At 46.6% G+C, this 19438-nt stretch overlaps 1 protein-coding gene across 3 annotated transcripts in view; it reads left to right on the top strand.

Annotated features, from left to right (window-relative positions):
• The window catches only part of HTT (huntingtin), a 144450-nt gene that overhangs the window by 95697 nt on the left and 29315 nt on the right, over positions 1-19438 (top strand). For all 3 annotated transcript variants that reach the window (XM_049108566.1, XM_025437992.3, XM_025437991.3), the window contains 9 exons: positions 3422-3629; positions 10409-10550; positions 12069-12248; positions 12380-12556; positions 13044-13120; positions 14304-14442; positions 15637-15759; positions 17855-18068; positions 18456-18601. In XM_049108566.1, coding sequence (XP_048964523.1) covers positions 3422-3629; positions 10409-10550; positions 12069-12248; positions 12380-12556; positions 13044-13120; positions 14304-14442; positions 15637-15759; positions 17855-18068; positions 18456-18601 — 1406 coding nt within the window. The remainder of the gene's footprint in view (positions 1-3421; positions 3630-10408; positions 10551-12068; positions 12249-12379; positions 12557-13043; positions 13121-14303; positions 14443-15636; positions 15760-17854; positions 18069-18455; positions 18602-19438) is intronic.

Here is a 19438-nt window from a genome sequence, read left to right as displayed (position 1 = left end):
CATGAGAGCTCAGGACTTAGAACTTCTTTGCCCGATGGCACCCCCACCCCATCCCTGCAATCCTTGCCTCTGGCAGCCACCAGTCCATTCTCTCCATCTGAGTTTGGTGTTTTTAGATTCCCCATGTAAGTGAGATCATGCACTATTAGTCTTGTTTTGTCTGACTTATTTCATGCAGCGTGATGCCCTCGGGGGCCATCCAGGTTGTCACAAATGTCAGTATTGCCTTTTTATGGCTGAGTAATACTCCATTGTGTATGTGCACCTCATCTGCTGTTTGTTCATATGTCAGTGTTGTCTTTTTGCATCATGGCTGTGGTATGTGTGAGCATGCAGATACTCTTTAAGACAGTGATTTTGTTTCCTTCAGATAAATGTTCAGTACTGGGATTGCTGGATCGAATGGCAGTTCTTTTAACTTTTTGAGGCTCCTCTGCACTGTTCCCCACAGCAGCTGCACTAGTTTGCATGCTCCCCAATGGTGCACGAGGGGTCCTTTTTCTCCTCCTCCTCTCTAATAGTAGCGATTCTAGCAGGTAGGAGATGGCATCTCCCTGATGAGTGATGCTGAGCATCTTTGCATGTGCCTTTGGGCCATCTGTGTGTCTTCGTTGGGAAACTGTCTGTGTGGGTCCTTTGCCCACTTACTAATTGGATTCTTTGTCTTTATGCTGAGTTGTAGGAGTTCCTCATGTAGTTTGGATATTAGCCCCTTGTCAGATGTATAGTTTGTGGGTTGCCTTTTCATTTCATTGGTCATTTCCTTTGCTGTGCAGAAGCTTCTAGTCTGGGGTAGTCCTGCCTGCTTATTTTTTATTTTGTTGCTTGTGCTCTAGGTGTCACACCCCAAAAAATTTGTTATCAATACCCATGTCAAAAAGCTTTCCCCTCTGTTTCCTTCCAGGCGTTCTGTGGTTTCAGGTTCTACATTTAAGTCTAACTGGTTTCAAGTTAATTTTTGTGAGTGGTAGTGGTCTAGTTTTTGTCTTTTGTCTGTGAATATCCAGTTTTCCTAGCACCATTTATTGAAGAGAAGTCTTTTCTCCATTGAGTGTTCTTGGTCCTGGTTTCTATGCTTGATCTCTGTGCTCCTTCTGTCCCTTTCTCCTTTCCACAACCCTACCTCTCTCCCTTCCCTGTCTCTCCCTCCCCATCTCTCTCCCCCTCCCTGTCCCTCTCTCCCCTTCCCATCTCTCCCCTTCCTCATCTCTCCCCCCTCTGTCTCTCTTCCCCTTCCCCCGTCTTTCTCCTTCCCTGTCTCTCCCCCTCCCTGTCATTCTCCCTGTCCCTGTTTGTCTCTCCTTCCCCGTCTCTTCTCCTCCCCCATCTCTCCCTGTCTCTCTTCTCCCTCCCCATCTCTCTCCTGTTTCTCTCCTCCACCTGTCTCCCGCCCACCGTTTCTCTCCCCCTGCCCCTCTCCCCTGTCTCTCCCCTCCCTGCCTCTGTCCCTTCACCTCTCCTAGTAGGATTGTCACCTTTGTGACCTGCCCTGGTTATTGCTGCAGAGGTGACTCATCATCATCCACAGAGTCTGGGTCACCCCACTGACTTGGCAGCCTTGGTATCTCATGTCCATTCTCCCTCTAGCTAGTGTGTGCTTTGTTGTCTCAACCCCTCACACTTACGATAAAAATTGAACTTGTTACCTGGCATAGCTGCTTCTTGCCAACGTGCTCCGTGCTGTTGTGGGAGATGTTCAAACCCCAGTGCACTGTGTACTCTTCCTTGCCCTGGTGAGCCATCTAACTTCATCTCTACTGATGGCTCCTCCAGAAGCCAGGTGAACTTTCTTAGCAGCCCCTGGCAGCAGCCCCAGTTGGTGGTCCTTTGCATTGCCCAGTGCTGTACTGATCCTATTGCAGCTATGTGAGCAGCTGCTACTCTTAATTCCATTTTGCAAATGAGAAAACTGAGACCCTCGGTAATGTACAGCCAGGGGCCAAGTGAATGGTAGAGCCATTTACTGATTTCAGAGCCTGTATTGATGTCCAGTCATGTGGAACACAGCTCTGACCATGGTTTCCTGTCCGCTGTCATTCCCTCTGCTCTGTGCCCCAGTCCAGCGTTCCTTCATGCAGTACCTGCCTCTTCCTGTGCATCCATTAGCCCCACAAGGAGCTCACACAGTAATGGAGGGCACAGAGAGGTATCTGACCCAGGCTGGGTGGACCAGCAATGGGTGATCCTGTCCACGCAGCACCCAGAGAAAACCCTGAAAACAGGGCCAGAGAAAAGATGAGCATTGGACAACTCATTGGAACTGTTTTTCTGAGTTTGTGTGCTGTGCTCCCTGGGCATCCCAGGAGGCCAGGCTGGTATTGCATGCTATGACTGTTCTGCTTTTGTTAGCTCTCTTTCTCCACCTCAGGTCAGAAGCATAACTAGTCATAAAGTAGTGGGGAAAGTCCTTTGTCTGTTTTTGCCTAGATTAGGATCCCTTTGCATTTGAGGTATGTTGAAACCTAAATCTGAGAGAAGATTTTTGACTTTCTCGCAGCAGTGCCAGAAGACTCAAGATACAGAGGGCAGGGAGCCCTTAGCCTACTCTGTCTGTGTCATGTATTCCCTGCTGTGCTCTGCAGTATGTACGTGTCTCTGGGTCTTTGGGGTGAGGAGGGCCAGCTCATGTGAAGCCACAGCAGATGACAGGAGAGGCGTGTTGAGCTGACTGTATCCATTCAAAGGATGGGATAGAAAGAAATCATTAGTTCCCAGAGGGGATTTGTCCACACCCTAAGGAGGATGCTGTGGACAGGCTTATGGGTAGAATGCCACTGGGTGTGTCTGTGACACTCCCAAGCTGAGTGTGGGTGGCTGTGTGGTTGCCCCGCCCCACGATATCCCATACTAGGCACAGAGATCACCTGGCTCTCTGTTCTCAGTAGTGTGCAGACCATGAGCTGGGGTCCTGTGTAGAACACTGTCTTCTTTCTCTGGGCACTTGCTGTGGCAACTTGTAGTTCTTTGCAAGCCAAGGAGATGTTTATTCCAGCAGGAGTAAGATGTGGTGAGGGTCCTTCTGCTCCTGCCAGAGTGAATGTGGCTCGGCCCTGTGGAGGCCTCTCTGTCCAAGGGGTAGTAACCTGTAGCACGAAGTGCAGGCCGCCTGCTCTTCAGTGGAACTGGGTCCACTATCATGCACAAACATGGCTCTTACTGCAGAGCTCCTGGAGAACTTGCTGACAGCAGTGGAGAGAAGGCCTGGAAGAGTAAAAATGTTAGCATCCTTGGCTGCTCCGTTAAATAAGTAGGATATCTGGTTTTTTTCTTTGAAAGCGCGATCTTCTAGATGCCAAATGGTTTGAACATGTAAGTATAGGAAAGAGCTGAGGGTGTATCTTTTTTATGCAAGATCTGCAAAGCATTGGGCCATAATGAGCAACAAAGACATTTTCCTCTCAGTTCTACTTTTTATTTCTAGGAATGTTCCGGAGAATCACAGCAGCTGCCTCTAGACTCTTCACGGTAGACAGCACCGACGGCAGTTTCTATGGCCTAGAGAGGCTGAACGCCCGGGTGCGTGCCATGGTGCCCACACATCCAGCCCTCGTGCTGCTCTGGTGCCAGATCCTGCTGCTCGTCAGCCACACCGACTACCGCTGGTGGGCAGAGGTGCAGCAGACCCCCAGGTACGTTTGCCATCTGCCAAGTGCCCTAGGTAGCCCCGGAGGCCAGCCCACTCTCATGTGCCAGAAATCTGGGCAGCTTGAGATTTGGCCCCGTTTCTATGAGACTTCGTACTGGTTGTGCTGAACGTTAGCCATCCTCTCTTGGACTCTGCACTGTAGGGAAAATGTGGTTAGATTAGAGGCATTCAGAGTAGGTGCTGCTTTCCAAATGTGGTTTCTTTGACAAGTTCTTTGACACGGTTCCTCTTGTGGATCATTCTTGTCATGCTGTGTCCCTCCTGCTAGGCTCTCGTCCTTAAATTGGTTCCAGAGTCAGACATGTTGCAATGTCTTAACTTCATTATAAGGTAAATGTGGTTCTAGTTATTCTTAGATAATGAAGTAATTAATTACTGAACAATATTTCAAAACTGCTTGGAAATACTCTATTTTTTGTCATTCAGAAAGACTTATTAAGTATCTGATTGAGGGTGACCCCCTTTTTGCTAAAAGTTTTCAGGGTTAAGCCTTGATTTCTGGGCACTGTCCTGTTCAGACATTTGAACACATGTGGGAATAGAAGCTTTGCCGCCCATCTGCTAGGCTGTCCTCAGTGCAGGGTTTCCAGAAGGCTCCAGGGCCTATGATGAGGAGAGGAAGCAAGGGCTGCAGGGCAGAGGTCAGCTCCTTTCTGCTCAATGTGGGAAGGCTGAGCTGTGTGAAACCTGGGGTCCCCTTTGGGTCACTCCATTGCTTTCAGCTGGAAGACCCAGTGTTACTAGGCATTATTCAGTATCTGTTCTGTGCTATATGCTGTGGGATATGCAAGGAAAAAATGTATTTTCTGCCCTCAGTGTATTTACAGTTTAGTTGGGGAAGACCAGTGAAAACATTGAAAAGGCCTAGAGAACATTACCTACTATAGGAGTCAGGAACAGAAAACGATTATCTGCTGCAGTGCTCCTTCAGTGGACATAAATCAACCGGTGAGCTTATTAAAATCGAGTTCTGGTTCAGCAGATCACTGTGGGACTCAGCTTTTTTGTCAGGCTCCTCTGTGGTGCTGATGCTCTGGTCCATAGAGCACCCTCTCTGTGAGGCCCTGAGTCCTCAAGGAGTGTGCCAAAGAGCCACTGGGGGAGCTCGTTCCAGGGACCAGGACTGTGGCCCAACCCACCACCAGACTGGACAGCTGGGTACCTTAGGAATTAGGATCCTGGGCTCTTGTGTTCTCACCGTCTCCCCAGACAACTCCCATGGGACCCAAGGATGATTTATGCTGGGCCAAGACTTGGTGGGGTGGGGCTTGAGTTAGCTGCTACTGCTAGCAGGTGTGTGCAGGTGGACAGAAAGTGAGACATCCACCAACCACCCCAGTGGGTGTGTGAGCCAGTGAATTTCATCCTTCACTCTACTCCCCGCTACCCCTTCTCTCATCTCCCTTCCTCCTCCTCTTCCTTTTCCTGTGCTCCTCTTCCTCCTGCTGGCTGGAGGGTGGGGAAGGCAGAGGGAGACCTAAAGTGGGTTCAAGAGGAAGTAGGATGGTGGACTAATCTGATAATTAGGAAACAGACACACCCAAACAGAAAGGGCCTTCTACAGATTTGAGGGATAAAACATGTAGAAAGAACACTATTGGAATGATAGGGGAAATTTGAATGTGAGTTCTAGGTGTTTTATAGTAAAGAGGAGTTCTCAGGGGACCCCTGATGAAGTTCTTAAGGGTGAAGTGGTTTCACCCGCAGAGTGCTCGTGTGGTACAGCCCAAAAAAGTGTGTGCGTGTGGACTGCATATGTGTGCCTGCATAGAGTGCATATGTGTGTATGTGCATAGAGTATGTGTAGAGTGAACTGTGTGTGTGCAGTGTGTACACATGTGTAGAGCATGTGCATGCCTGTGAGTGTACATGTGTGGGATTCACGTGTGTGTAGAGTGTGCGCATGCAGGTGTTTAGAATGCATACATGTGTAGTGTGTGTGCATGTGTGTGCATGTATGAGCCCATGTATGCAGTGCACGTGTGCAAAGCATGTGCATGCATATGGCATGAGCACGTGTAGTGTACATGTGTGAGCACGTGTGTGCAGAGTGCACATGTGTATGTGCACAAAGGTGGCAACATATTAGTGATTGAATCTAGGTGAAGAGGTGTGACGGTTCATTGAATTAATCTTTCACCTTTTCTGTTGGTTTGAAAGTTTTCAAAGTAAAAGTTAAGGAAAAAAAGATACGGAAGCAGGGGCATTTTAGATCATACATTCTTGGACAATTCTTAGGGGGAGATTTGGTCTAGAGGGGAAGAGATATGGGACATGGGGTTGTGAGTTCCTCGTTTTCACTTCTGGTCCTCGTTGTAGATGCTGAACAGTGCTTTGTTGTGGTTTTCATGTGCATTTCTCTGATAAATAAGAATTGTTTTTTCATGTACTTATTGGCCATTTGTGTATCTGTCTTCTGTTAGAAAATATGTATTCAGATAGTTGCCTTTTTTTTTAATTTGGCTGTTGTTACTAAGTTGTAAATTCTTTATGTATTCTGGATCTAAGTCAGATGTAATGTAAATGTTTTCTCCGCATCTGTGGTTTGCTGTTTTATTTTTTTTATGGTTTCTTTTGAAGAGCAAAAGATTTAAATTTTTATGAAATCAAGTATGTCAGGTTTTCTGTTTCATTCTTTTTCTGTCCCCTCCCAAGTACCTACCCCAGGAGCATGAAGATTTTCTTCTCTGGTTTCTTTTGGAACTGAAATAGCTTTAGTGTTTACCATTCCGAGTTAATTTTTGTGTTAAATTTTGTGTATGCCAGAGCAGAGAAGAGTCATCTCCTCACCCAATCCCCTGAAGGGTGGTTCTTTCAGCATTTTTTTGTGAAAACATCCATGCTTTCTGTCTTGAGTTCCCATGGCACTTTTCTCAGAGTGCAGTGGGGCACGAATGTACGAACCTATTTGCAGACTCTTCTCACGTCCCCCAGTTGGCCCCTCTGCCAGCCATCACGGCAGCACTGCCACCACTTGGTCACCTCAGCTGTCCTGCCGGTTCCCCTACTCTTTTGTACTTCTAGAATAGTTTTGGGTCCTGTAGGTTCTTTGCATTTCCATGTTTATGTTAGAGAATCAGGTGGTAAGTATCTCCAGATGAGCCTGCTGCCGTCTGACTGAGCTTGGAGCCAGTCTGGAGTTTGGGAAGAATTGGCATCCAGCGTCTGGTCCATCAGTCCTGGAGCATGGTCTTGCCCCATGTATTTCAGTCTCACAGTGTTTCATGTGCAAGCATTACTTGTATTTTATATATTCGTCCCTAAGCATTTCATGTTTTGGAATGCTCTTTTAAATGGTACTTGAGAAAGCGTTTTATTGCTATGGCGTGCTGCTAGTTTATAAAAGTATAGTTGGTTTTGTGTACCAACTGCACATCCTGAGACCCAGTCCAGCTCACATAGCAGCCCCAGGATGCTTTTGGGGCTCTGCAGGGTTTTCTGTGAACACAAGAATATCATCTACAGGTAAAGACTTTTCCCTTCTTCCTTTCCCAGCCGTATTCCTCTTGTTTCTCTTTTCTGCCTCAGGGCACTGACCAGACCGTCTGTACAGGGCTGACCTCCTGTCTGTTTCTGTTGGGGTCCAGAAGTGTCATTTCCTTCATGACCCCTGTTCATTTGAGGTCCAGGGGGGTGGAAAAGATGGACTGCACGAGTTGATAGCAGTTAAGACACAGAAACTACAGAGGTGTCATTAATTGCAGTGTTTCACTTAACTTTTTTTTTTTTTCTTTTAAGTTTATTTATGTCAGTAATCTCTGCACCCAACGTGGGGCTTGAACTCACAACCCCACGACCAAGACCTGCACATTCTTTTGACTGAGCCGGCTGGGCGCCCCTCACTTAACTTTTTAAACCAAAGTAGATAAAAGCTAATGTAGTCAGTGGATTTAAATGCTTGAAAATCTAAATAGCCCTGAGAGCCAGCCATTGTCAGAGGCTGCCATCGTCTCTCTTGCTTTGGGAAGCTTTGTAACTGGAGCTTCCACCAAGGCCACAGTGCTTCCAGCTGGCTGGGCGTGCAGGAAGACCAGTGAGTGAGTCCATTCCTCTGGTCTGCTATCCTTGATCTGTGCCTGTCTTTTTCTATACATGTTTGGCAAGACATGTGTGTGGTCTGTATTTGGTGAGTGTGTGGCATTCGTGTTGCGTGGATCATGTGTGTGTGGTGTGTATGTGAGTGTTTGGCTCTTTTCATGTTAGTAGGAGTTAATCTCCTAAGTGTTCTCCATCAGCTCCAGGATGCCCCTGTTGAGACTACCTGCTCCTATTCTGATGTTATGTCAGAAACCTCTGGATCTGGGAATTGTATTCCCTGAATTACAATAACAAATGCTTAACCTAGTCAGTGTTTAAAATAAATGAGCCAAAAGTGGATATAGTCTGGGATTTGGCTGGTGTCCTCATTCAGCTGTTTGAAGGCATGCTGTGGCTGTTCATAAATCCAGGAGTTTATGAGTTTTCTTTATCCTACCTAATACAGTTTCCCTTTTTATAACATCTTGTATTGTTCTCCTCTGTTATCCTGAATAAAATTAATGGATTCTATAACCTAGTATGCCGAAATTTCATATAAATATGTCACAATGGTATCATAAAGATAAAACTAAAGGAAATAGTGTAATATATTGTGGTTCTTTAGTGCTTTTAATGTCCCTGCTGTGTTTAGGGGGAAATCACCCGCATACATGTCCAGTAGCCCCAAGGGAGCAGAGCTTAGACCTACTCAGACCTATGCTCTAACACACCCCAGCAAGATGTTGTAGACCATGAGTGTTTATTTCCAAAAGATAATAAAAATGAATTACTTAGAAGTATGGAATACAAAATACAAGCTATTCTGATTCGTAGATTCAATAGGAGCCCTCCCCAGCCTGGCGCAGGCAGGCTCTCTGATGAGTCTTGGAAGCCATACTCTGGCCGCATGGCCCCTGGAAGCACTCGCTGCTGCCACAGCAGGATCTGCTCTTGTCTGCTTCTTGTTTGGGGGGGCTCTGTCTTCATAGGCTTTTGATTTATTTCCAGTCTGCCTGGCCTCTGGTGGCCTGTTACAGTCTTGCATGTGCTGTGGCACTGGGGGTGTGGTGTGGCCACCCCTTAGTTCCAAGGCCTGTGTGTGCAGTCATCTGGAAGGTGAGGCGTTCATTCACCATTGGTACCTAGCAGCATCTGTCGTGAGGTCTTCGGGGCTTGCCTATTAAGCTGGGACTCCATTTGGATTAATGTTGGTTGACCTTCAAATCCTACTGCTAGGATTTGAATTGCAAACTGTGCCCCTTTTCCTGCAGAGGCTCCCCTACCTTTGTGAAATGCAAAGTCACCACTTGAAGAATAGTCACACTGGGGCTGGCAGAGGGCTGAGAAGAGGAGGCGTTTCTGTTTGTTGGTTTTTAATTGGTCTATGTCTTACACTATAGAAAAATACACTTTAAAAAAAAGAGATTATTTATTTATTTGAGAGACAGAGATAGTGATAGAGATAGCGAGAAAGAGTATGAGCAGGGAGCAGAGGGAGAAGCAGACTCCTCACTGAGAAAGGAGCCTGACATGGGAATGGATCCCAAGACCCTGGGATCATGACCTGAGCCCAAGGCAGACATTTAAGCAACTGAACCACCCAGGAGCCCCAAACGTACTCTTTCTGTATCAAATATTGTCAGGTGAACACCACCACAGTCGCGGTACAGGACAGCATCACCACTTCAGAAGGTTCCCTGTGTCTGCTGTGGCCACCCTCTGCCCCCCACTCTCCCAGCCACCAGTCTATGCTCCATCCCTTTGTTCAGCATAATGCCATATGGATGGAATCACATGATCTGTAACCTTTTGAGTCTGGCTTCGTCACTTAGCGCAGGATATTTCAAGGTCATTTGTAGCATTGCATGACCAGTAGTTTGTTCTTGGGGCTGGCGAGTAGTATTCCATTATAGGGATAAGGACAGCTGGCACGTCCATTCACAAGTTGAGAAAAGGGAAATTGCAGTTTGAACATTTGTAATCTGTGGACTATTTTATACCAGTTCTCTTATAAATCCTGAGGTGCTGTAGAAAAAGTTGGTACATTTCAGAATATTCTTGTCCTCATGTGACCTCCGTCCCCACTAAGCCTTAGCAGAGATGCACAGGCTCTTTGTCACTGAGGGAAGAGTATTGTCCCAGACTCCAAATTGGGGGCAGTTCACAGGTGTGACGACACCTGTGTTTGAGGGCTTATGGCAGCATCAAGGGCTCCCCAAGGTGTAACCCCTTGCACTGAAGAGTGAAATAACCCGCTCTGGTGGAGGAGTTTTGCAGAAGTACTTTCAGATAAGGTTTGCGTGGCAGCACGTGGGCAGGTGAGAGTTGCAACATTTCACTAGTAATTGTTTAGTAAAATCTGACCTTGGAGGGGCTTTCTCTTGGCAGGCGGGCAGCGTTCATGCAGACCCACACGGGGAATCCCGAAAGCAATCTCTGTGTTTTCTGGTGCGCCTGGTGAGAGCCCTGGTACCTGAGTGCCAATCGGAGATGCAGCTTCACAGCAGGTTCCACTTTCAGTCGAGCACTTGACTGTTTTCTGTTCTCTTGACGTCCGGACACATTTTGCCATGGCTTAGAAGTAGGCAGCTGAGAGTGGGGGGTCACATTCAGGTCACTGGAGTACGGCAGGGTTTAGGGCCTCCACCTACCTCAGCACCGGAACTGCACCTAGTCACCTTCTGCTTTGAAGATGATCTCATGCTGTCCCAGAAACATTGTCAGCGTGTCTGTTTCTTCTTCCAGGAGACGCAGTCTGTCCAGTACCAAGTCACTCAACCCCCAGATGTGTGGAGAAGAGGAGGATCCCGATGCAGCATGCAAGCTTGGGATGTGCAATAGAGAAATAGTGCGAAGGGGAGCTCTCATTCTCTTCTGCGATTATGTCGTAAGTTAGGAAACATGAGTCCCCGTGGGGGCAGGGGGCTGGAGTACCCCAATGTGGGTGATGCTTTTACAGAGTGACCTCCTACTGCCCCTTGCCATCAGCACGGGACCTCAGCAAGTGTTCCGTCCTGCTCAGGCCGGTCACAGACATGGAGGTTTGGCTGCAGAAGATTTCACTCAGCTGCCGCCTATTTGGCGAGCGTGACTTGGAGTGGGGTTCTGCTTTAAACACTGTTCACCATCTGTGCAGAGGGCATTGGTGTCCATTGTTGCATTTTAAAATGGATTCTGATTGGAATGCCATTTTTAAAAAATAACTTTTGTAGAGTTTTTGACCATAAAACTAGCATCATGTGTTTAACATAGAAACTTGACAAAAACCAATAAACAGAAGAAAATACAGTCTCCTTGGAATTGCATTACGCAGGAAATCTGTTGTGACATTTGGCTGGGATTTCATATTTTTTCTCTACCGATAACAGCACGTGAGTTTCTTTGGCACAAATATGGCACCATGTTTATGCTGTTTTCACTCAGCAAAGCATGTGATGTTCTCAGTTGGAAAAGGAAGAGGGCTCCTTCACACAACTAGTTGTTACACAGATTTTTTTGCTGCTGTTTTTTATCGATATTTTTTTATTTGCATCTATTACATTGAAATAGTTTTTCTATCTTGTACTTTTGAGAAATAATTCATTATAATTGTATAATGTTATCTTTCGTGGAAAGGTAAGAAAAATATTAATTTTATAAATTAATACTATCAAATTATCCCACATGGAAAATATTAATCAGTAATCAGATGTCAAAGAATTGATTTCATGTTATAATTTCTGTCTAGAAGGATTATGAATTAAGATTGAAAGCCAACACACATATTCGAGGATGGATATTTATTTTCTTAGGAATCTTAAATCTCCCCCTTTAATGTCCATTTGATTAGTGGAATCTATTCCTATTTTGGATTCAGGAATGCTGTCAAAACTGTGACAGTTTCAGAGAGCCCATTTCCTCTGCTGACCTGTCAGGACTGGAGAACTGGGGAGCACTCTTGGGCGGCCAGACCAGAGCCTGGATGGAGCGAGGTCAGCCATGCATGGGACTGTCACCTGCTCCCTTGTGTCATGGCTCTGGTCCAGTCACCTGAGGGCAGGAGGTGCTGCCCCTTCCATTCTACTGCCCTGGGGTCACACTGTCTTTGGCAGGTGTGCTGGGCCTTGCTCTGTTCCTCCTCTGGCCCTTGGCCAGTGTCCCTCAGAGGTGCACCAGAGCATTGCATTCCCCTGGTGGGCAGTGTCTGATGTCCAGCAGCTTGCACCACAGTGTAGGGGTGAGGGTGACAGAATCTGTGAAGTAAGTCCAACCCCGATGATTGTTGGTGGTCAAACACTAGATAGTTTCAGTGAGGATTATAATTTGGAATTTGTTTTCCCATCTTCCTTCTTCTGGCCTTTTCTTTGGTATCCGTGTCTATTCTGTCCTTGTCTGCTTGCGAATGAGTCTGTCACTTTCTCCTCAGTGTCAGAACCTACACGATTCAGAGCACCTAACGTGGCTCATCGTGAATCATATCCAGGACCTGATCAATCTGTCCCATGAGCCTCCCGTGCAGGATTTTATTAGTGCTGTTCATCGGAACTCTGCTGCCAGTGGCCTTTTCATCCAGGCAATTCAGTCTCGTTGTGAAAATCTTTCCACCGTAAGTCTCCTTGGTACCAATTGTGCCAGTCCTTTTTTTTCTCTGCCTTAAGAATGTACTATTGGAATTTTTAAACTGCCAATTTCCAATTGGCAAAATGCCCTTGTTGCCTTCTTTCTGTCCACTGCCAGCCTACCACTCTGAAGAAGACGCTTCAGTGCTTGGAAGGGATCCACTTCAGCCAGTCGGGTGCCGTGTTAACCCTATATGTGGACAAGCTTTTGTGCACTCCGTTCCGTGTGCTGGCTCGCATGGTCGACACTCTAGCCTGTCGCCGGGTGGAAATGCTTCTGGCTGCAAATTTACAGGTACTAGAAAAACAATGACACTAATTTTTTTTTTTTAATTTTATTTATTTGTCCATGAGAGACACAGAGAGAGAGGGAGGCAGAGACACAGGCAGAGCGAGAAGCAGGCTCCATGCAGAGAGCCCGATGGGGACTTGATCCCGGGTCTCCAGGATCAGGCCCTGGGCCGAAGGCAGGCGCTAAACCCCTGAGCCACTCAGGGATCCCAATGACGCTGATTTTTATTGAGAACTTAGCAGGACAGGCAAAACAGTTGCCTAGTTTTTTCCTCTACAGGCATATTCTTCATACACCACTGAGAGAAACGTGTATAAGATGTATAAGTTCATTCTTTTGTGTGCCTGGCACGAGCACTTCTTGTCCTTCCTTCCAGTCTGCCTTTGCTATAATACACTGTACATGTCATTTTTCCACTTTCCCAAGAGTATAGGGTTATTTTGATTCATTGCATGTTACCCACTTGCTGACCGGTTCCTGTCTACTTCAGAGTGGCATGGCCCAGCTGCCAGTGGAGGAAGTGAGCAGAGTCCAGGAGTACCTGCAGCGCAGCGGGCTGGCCCAGAGGTAATGCAATGCCCGGGCTTCCTGGCTTCAGGGAATACAGGCTTAGATTTATTTATGAACTCTGGATGAGAGAGAGACATGCTTTGCATGTGAGTATGCTGTGGAAAGGCCCTCAGAGACTTTCTAAATTAAGCAGACTGGGATCTCACTTTATAAAGTGGTAACAGAGATTCGGCCTTCATTTCTTGGGCTGGTTGAGGGGTCATATGTATCCGGATGGTCTGTCCACCCACCTATGACAAGTAAAAATGGCAGTTACCACCTTGATCTGAGCAAAGTCAAAGCATATAACTTAGCTGCTAAGTAAGAGAGGGCAGTCTGAAAGATGTTACCTAATTCTTGGCATGCATCTCTTTCTGGTATTTGTCCCCTAATTCTGCCTCATAGTCCTTTAGAAATCTTCATCAGAAATCATGACATCTATTATCTATTTCCACAACTAAATAAATAAAATACTTTTTACCTTTAAATGTTACCTTTTCCCTCCACACGGAGGAAGACGTGTGAAATGTGTGTGCACGCACTTGCATGTATGTGCACGTGAGAGAGCAAGGGAGAGAACAGAATAGAATTGCCATTGTGTAGCTCGTTGCCGGTGTCTTCATTTAGGAAGGCATCTAACCTGGTACGTAACACATGGTTTGGTTGATTTTTTTTTCAGTTTGCTGGGCCTGGTTATGTTGTGATTTGCATTATGAAGTTGTTGCTCTCATAGAAGATGGTAGAAGGTCAAACTATTATTTTTCGACTCCAGAGTTAGTGTTTAGACCAGATGAAGATTATAAATATCTTGTCCTAGATGAGGTGCTTGTTCTATGAAGTGAACATAAATTTGTATAAACTGTATTGTGTTGGGAGAATCAATGGGAGATTTTGTGCACTCAGATTTTAGAATAGATGATCTATTTTGTATTTGTAAAGAATGCTTTTATTAGCTGTTAAACCATGTAATGCCTATTATGGTGTTTGAGTATTAATGAAATGTCTGCAAAATACTTGTGGCATATGAACTGTGGTTATTAAAAATAAGCTAGAGCCTGAATTTGCATTATGATTTGTCTGAGTGTTGTTGAGGCAGCTCTGAGGATAAAGTGTCAAACGCGTTGCATCTCGCTTTAAGAAGCCACTGTCATTTCCTAACCTATGAGACTGTGTTCTAACCCCGCGTGTGATTGGATTCCAGACACCAAAGGCTCTACTCCCTGCTGGACAGGCTGCGTCTTGCCACTGCACCGGGCTCACGTGGCCCTTCACCTCCAGTTACCTCCCACCCGCTGGACGGGGATGGGCCCCTGGCACTAGAGATAGTGATTCCAGATAAAGTAAGTATTCAGCTTGTGTACATATGACACACAGGGCCTATTCCAGGCCCTAAATGCTCTTTTACATCTTTGGCAAATCCAGAGTGTGCAGTGGGGCAGTAGGATGTCCTGGCACCTGGCACAGCCCCCAGGGCCTCTCAGCCTGCTATTTGTTGCCAGCAGTGGTCAGGGTTCCATCATTGACAGGATGCCTAAGGCCCAGCCCAGGTCATTATTAGGAATTATGGGGTGAGAAAGAAAATGCTGACTTGGGACACTCATGGCCTCAGGGAGAGGGGTATCAGCGTGGTTCACGGGAGAGTCAGGAGAGGAGTGGCCATAGCCTCCATAGGCCATTGTGCATACCTGCTTGGCCTCTCTCCATCTCCTTAACCCCACTGACCTCCTGTGTGTTGAGCACACCACCCCAGGACCCTGGTAGACTGTCATCACCCTTGCTGCTCACATCTCAGAGCTGGGTACCAGTTGGGGCTGTAACAGATCCTTGGTACTCTGCTTTCCTGGAGGGAGGTCAATATAGATATGAACTTGGATTTTGAAAACCCATAGCCCAGGCACAGGAATGGCAAGGTTCAGGTCTCTATTGCATTGGCCTTGGAGAGAGAAGAGCACTACAGACAGCCCAATAGAAGATGTTAGGAGCAGAACCAGATGAGGGGTGGCCAGAGGGTGAAGGCACAGAGAGGAGGGCCTGCTGCCCTCACACTTGAGCTGAGTTAGGAGGACACTCAGGTGTGTCAGGGAGGAGCAGAGGCTGTCTAGGTAGTGACAGCAGGTTCAGGTCTCTATTGCATTGGCCTTGGAGAGAGAAGAGCACTACAGACAGCCCAATAGAAGATGTTAGGAGCAGAACCAGATGAGGGGTGGCCAGAGGGTGAAGGCACAGAGAGGAGAGCCTGCTGCCCTCACACTTGAGCTGAGTTAGGAGGACACTCAGGACAGTCAGGGAGGAGCAGAGGCTGTCTAGGTAGTGACAGCAAGTCAAAGACACAGCCTACAGAAAAGGCCTGTGGTTTGGTGAGCAGCCACATGGCTAGCTAGAATCCAGTTGCACTGAAGCTGCATTCATAGTCCAGAGTGGGCCACAGGATGTGAAAGCGCAGGGCAGAGAAACAACACATGTTCAGTAGAGTTGAAGCCCCTTGAAAGCCATGCCAAATTTCACTGGGTTTCCCACTTTTTTCTTCTTCTCAGGACTGGTACCTACGTCTAGTCAAATCCCAGTGCTGGACTAGGTCAGATTCTGCACTGCTAGAAGGGGCAGAACTGGTGAATCGGATTCCTCCCAGTGACATGAGTACATTCATGATGAACTCGGTACGGCAGAGAGCAGCGGGATGCTAGCAGGATGCTTGACTTGTCTTATCATCATGTGATCAACTTAGGACATGTGGCGCTCACTTTTCTGCCTTAATGGCAGACTCTAATCCAGACAGGATGGAGCATGGGGGACTCCAGTCTAGATGGGACAGGTTGTGGGGAAAGTCTAATCCAGATGGGGCAGGGAGTGGGGAGACTGATCCAGATGGGATGGAACATTATTTCAGCTACATTAGAATCCAGAAGGAGGTAAATTGTGTCTAATTCAACTTTTCATGCATTTGAAAAGAGGTTCTCTTAGATTGCAATCTGTTCTCATAACAGTCATGAGGAACAGTACTAAAATGGTGTCCTGGTACATGATTTAACCAATTCTTGTATTCTGGAAATTCATTTTTTTTTAAAGATTTTATTTATTTATTCATGACAGACACAGAGAGAGAGAGGCAGAGACACAGGCAGAGGGAGAAGCAGGCTCCCTATAGGGAGCCTGATGTGGGACTCGATCCTGGATCTCCAGGTTGTGACCCAGGCTGAAAGCAGTGCTAAACCACTGAGCCACCCGGCTGCCCTGGAAATTGATTTTTAGTAAGACCCCTCCCCTTATTTTAGGTGGTGAGGTCCTCCTGGCCCCACTACTTATAGTGAGGTCCCTGTACCCCTACTCCATATGGTATGGCCCTCCTCACTCCATGACTTGTAGTTAGGCCTTCCCCACCCTCTCACTAGATGTTATGAGGTCCCCATCCGCCCCATTGAAGTTGTGTAGGCAGGCAGGCAGAGCTGGCCCAGTGAGGCCCTTGCAAAGCACCGAGTCCCTATCCTCATCTCCTAGTCATGGCCTGTGAGGAGTGGAGTCCCCGCCTTCCATAGCAGCCACAGCTATAGTAGGTTCCTTCCCAGACCTCCTGGGACGAGCAGCTAATTAAACCTTCAGGTGTTTTAGTGCTGCCTCAATATGTATAAAGTGGGAATGAGGAGCAGCAGGGGTCTGGGGGATGACAGGGTGACTGCATGAAGGGTGGGGGGCAACTAAGGGTGGGCCAAGTATGGATAAAGAGACTCAGGGTGGAATCCACACAGCGGTATGTGCCTAAGCACTAATTCTTCAGTAGTTTGACAGTAAGAGCTATACTGAAAAAACAGAATTGGCTCACAGTCAGTTTGCTGAAGCCATTTTAAGCTCCATTTGGTGAAAGCTGATTTGCTGAATGATAAATTTGCTTAAAGATCTATTTATTGGGGGCAGCCCAGGTGGCTCAGCGGTTTAGCGCTGCCTTCAGCCCAGGGCGTGATCCTGGAGACCGGGGATTGAGTCCCACGTCAGGCTCCCTGCATGGAGCCTGCTTCTCCCTCTGCCTGTATCTCTGCCTCTCTGTGTGCCCTTCATGAATGAATAAATAAAGTTAAATAAAATAAAATTTTTTAAAAAATATATCTTTATTGAATATTCCAAATTCAGTAATTGAACTTTTAATAGCTTTGAAGGTTCTGGCTGTAGCAGAAAGGTTCAGTTTTGGTCACTGATGATGACCTATGCTTTTCTGAATGTTACCTAATCAAGATGAATATTCTGCCTGAAAATTGGCCCCCCAAAATCCTTAACATCTAAACCATCTAAAAAAATGGTTTTTAGAAGTTGGCAAAACACAAGTTGATACACTATCAAAGAAATGGCTGTATTTCAACCACGGTTGTGGCTCCTTGGATTTATTTCAGCTGCGTTTGAACATAACTTGTCAAACTTTGTGAATGTTTGGTGTTTCACTGGATTTCTTAGGTGCCGTGTCAGCTTCATTTTGTATTTTTATCAATTAAAAATTACATGTTGAATTTATTTCAAACAAATTTGAAAGCATAAAGAAATTTAAAATCTTTCCTTAATATTAAAGTACCCCCAAGAAACCAGAAGTGTGCTTCAAGTAGCATATGGTATTTATTACAGGAAACAGAATATTCTTTAAAATACTTTGTTATGGTATACTCCTTTGTGCTTTCTCAGAAACGTTTGCATTATCCCTTCTTCAGTTGTGTTTTTCTTGCCTGGTTGAAAGTGTGTAATAGTTGTTGAACCTTTAACATCCTGATTCAGGAATTCAACTTAAGTCTGTTGGCTCCATGCCTGGGCCTGGGCATGCGCGAAATCTCCGGAGGCCAGAGGAGTCCCCTTTTTGAAGCAGCTCGCCTGGTGACACTGGACCGCGTGACCAGCCTGGTCCAGCAGCTCCCTGCTGTCCATCATGTGTTCCAGCCATTCCTGCCTATGGAGCCCACCGCCTACTGGAGCAAGTTGAATGATCTATTTGGTATTTAAAATAAAAACTTCTTTTATTTTTAAAAAATGCTGCAGAGGCAATATTGTGCTTTGCACTGAGTAAAGATTAGCAGTAAATGCTGTTGATCTAATAAACAGAAAGCATATGCGGAGGTGGCTGAGAGGCAGTGCCGGGGACCCTAGCTCTGGATGTCTTTTGGCATGTTTGCCCCTTTGCCGTTCCCCGGCCTAACCCCAGAGGAACCCTGGAATAGACCTCAGAAGAAGGTGCATTCTGAGTCACACACAGTTGGGTGGGTGTGTGCAAATGTATTTCTGAGCCGAAGGTGCCTTCAGATTCTCAGAGAATGGCCTGACTGCCTTTCCTAAGTCATGAACCCTTGCTAGAGTTGTGTTCACCCCCAGTCTTGTGTTCTAGGGGATGCCGTGTTGTATCGGTCCTTGACCACTCTGGCCCGGGCCCTAGCCCAATACCTGCTTGTGTTCTCCAAACTGCCCAGCCATTTGCACCTACCTCCTGAGAAGGAGAGGGACACTGTGAAGTTTGTGGTCATGACCCTTGAGGTAAGAGGCAGCTCGGGAAGTTGGTGTTTCTGTGCTGAAGGACTGTCACTAGAAAAATAAGAAGGCAGTTTCATCTGAAATACAGGAGCTGTGTGGTCCGACAGGGTCCTCTCCTCCCAGGGACAAGAACTAGAGGTGGTCAAGTTCCACATCTGTCCTTACTTTCCTGTGCACACTCACACCCCTGACTGTGTGGGTTTCTCACAGGTGCCTTATGACATTGGCTGCATAGCACTTCCTGTCCCCACTTTAGAGCAGGCTCTGGAGAGCCAGGCTTGGGACCAGGGCTCCCACCCAGTGTTTCCCCTCTGTGTGTGTCTAGGGCGAGGGCACAGGTTTCAGAGGAGGATCTGGTAGGGAGAAGCAAGGATGATTGGAGGGATGAGCAGAAACCTTTTAGGGATCTCCCAAATAGTGTAGGGAGTTATGTGCTTATGTGTGGATCTCTTTCCTTGATTCTAAGATGCCTTTGATCTCAGGGCAAACATCCATTAAATATGTTTTTTTCCAGGGAAAAGGAAGCACTGCTAATGTAGTGTGGATCCTAATTTTAGATAACTAAAAATAATCTGGGAAAATTATTGTTTTAAGTTGAGTAACAAACCTAGATGTTTCAGCCATAAGAAATTAAACCCTGTGTTAACACTTATAATCACCCCCAAAATGTGTGCATATCGTGCATTCGTCACCTTTCCATACAACTTTGGCAGAGTCTAGCCTGCATCCTTGCAGCCAGAGAGCCTAAGCTGTGTTTGTCAGCCTAAGCAGGACATGGCTGTCTCAGCATCGGCTCCACCTGCCTCTTCATAGGTGTCAGGAGGGCAGTCATTCATGAAG

This window comes from Canis lupus, chromosome 3, assembly GCF_003254725.2.
Source record: "Canis lupus dingo isolate Sandy chromosome 3, ASM325472v2, whole genome shotgun sequence".
In the NCBI taxonomy this organism is placed as follows: Eukaryota; Metazoa; Chordata; class Mammalia; order Carnivora; family Canidae; genus Canis; species Canis lupus.
Note: the sequence above shows the minus strand (reverse complement) of the source record. Positions and strands in the feature narration are given on the sequence as shown.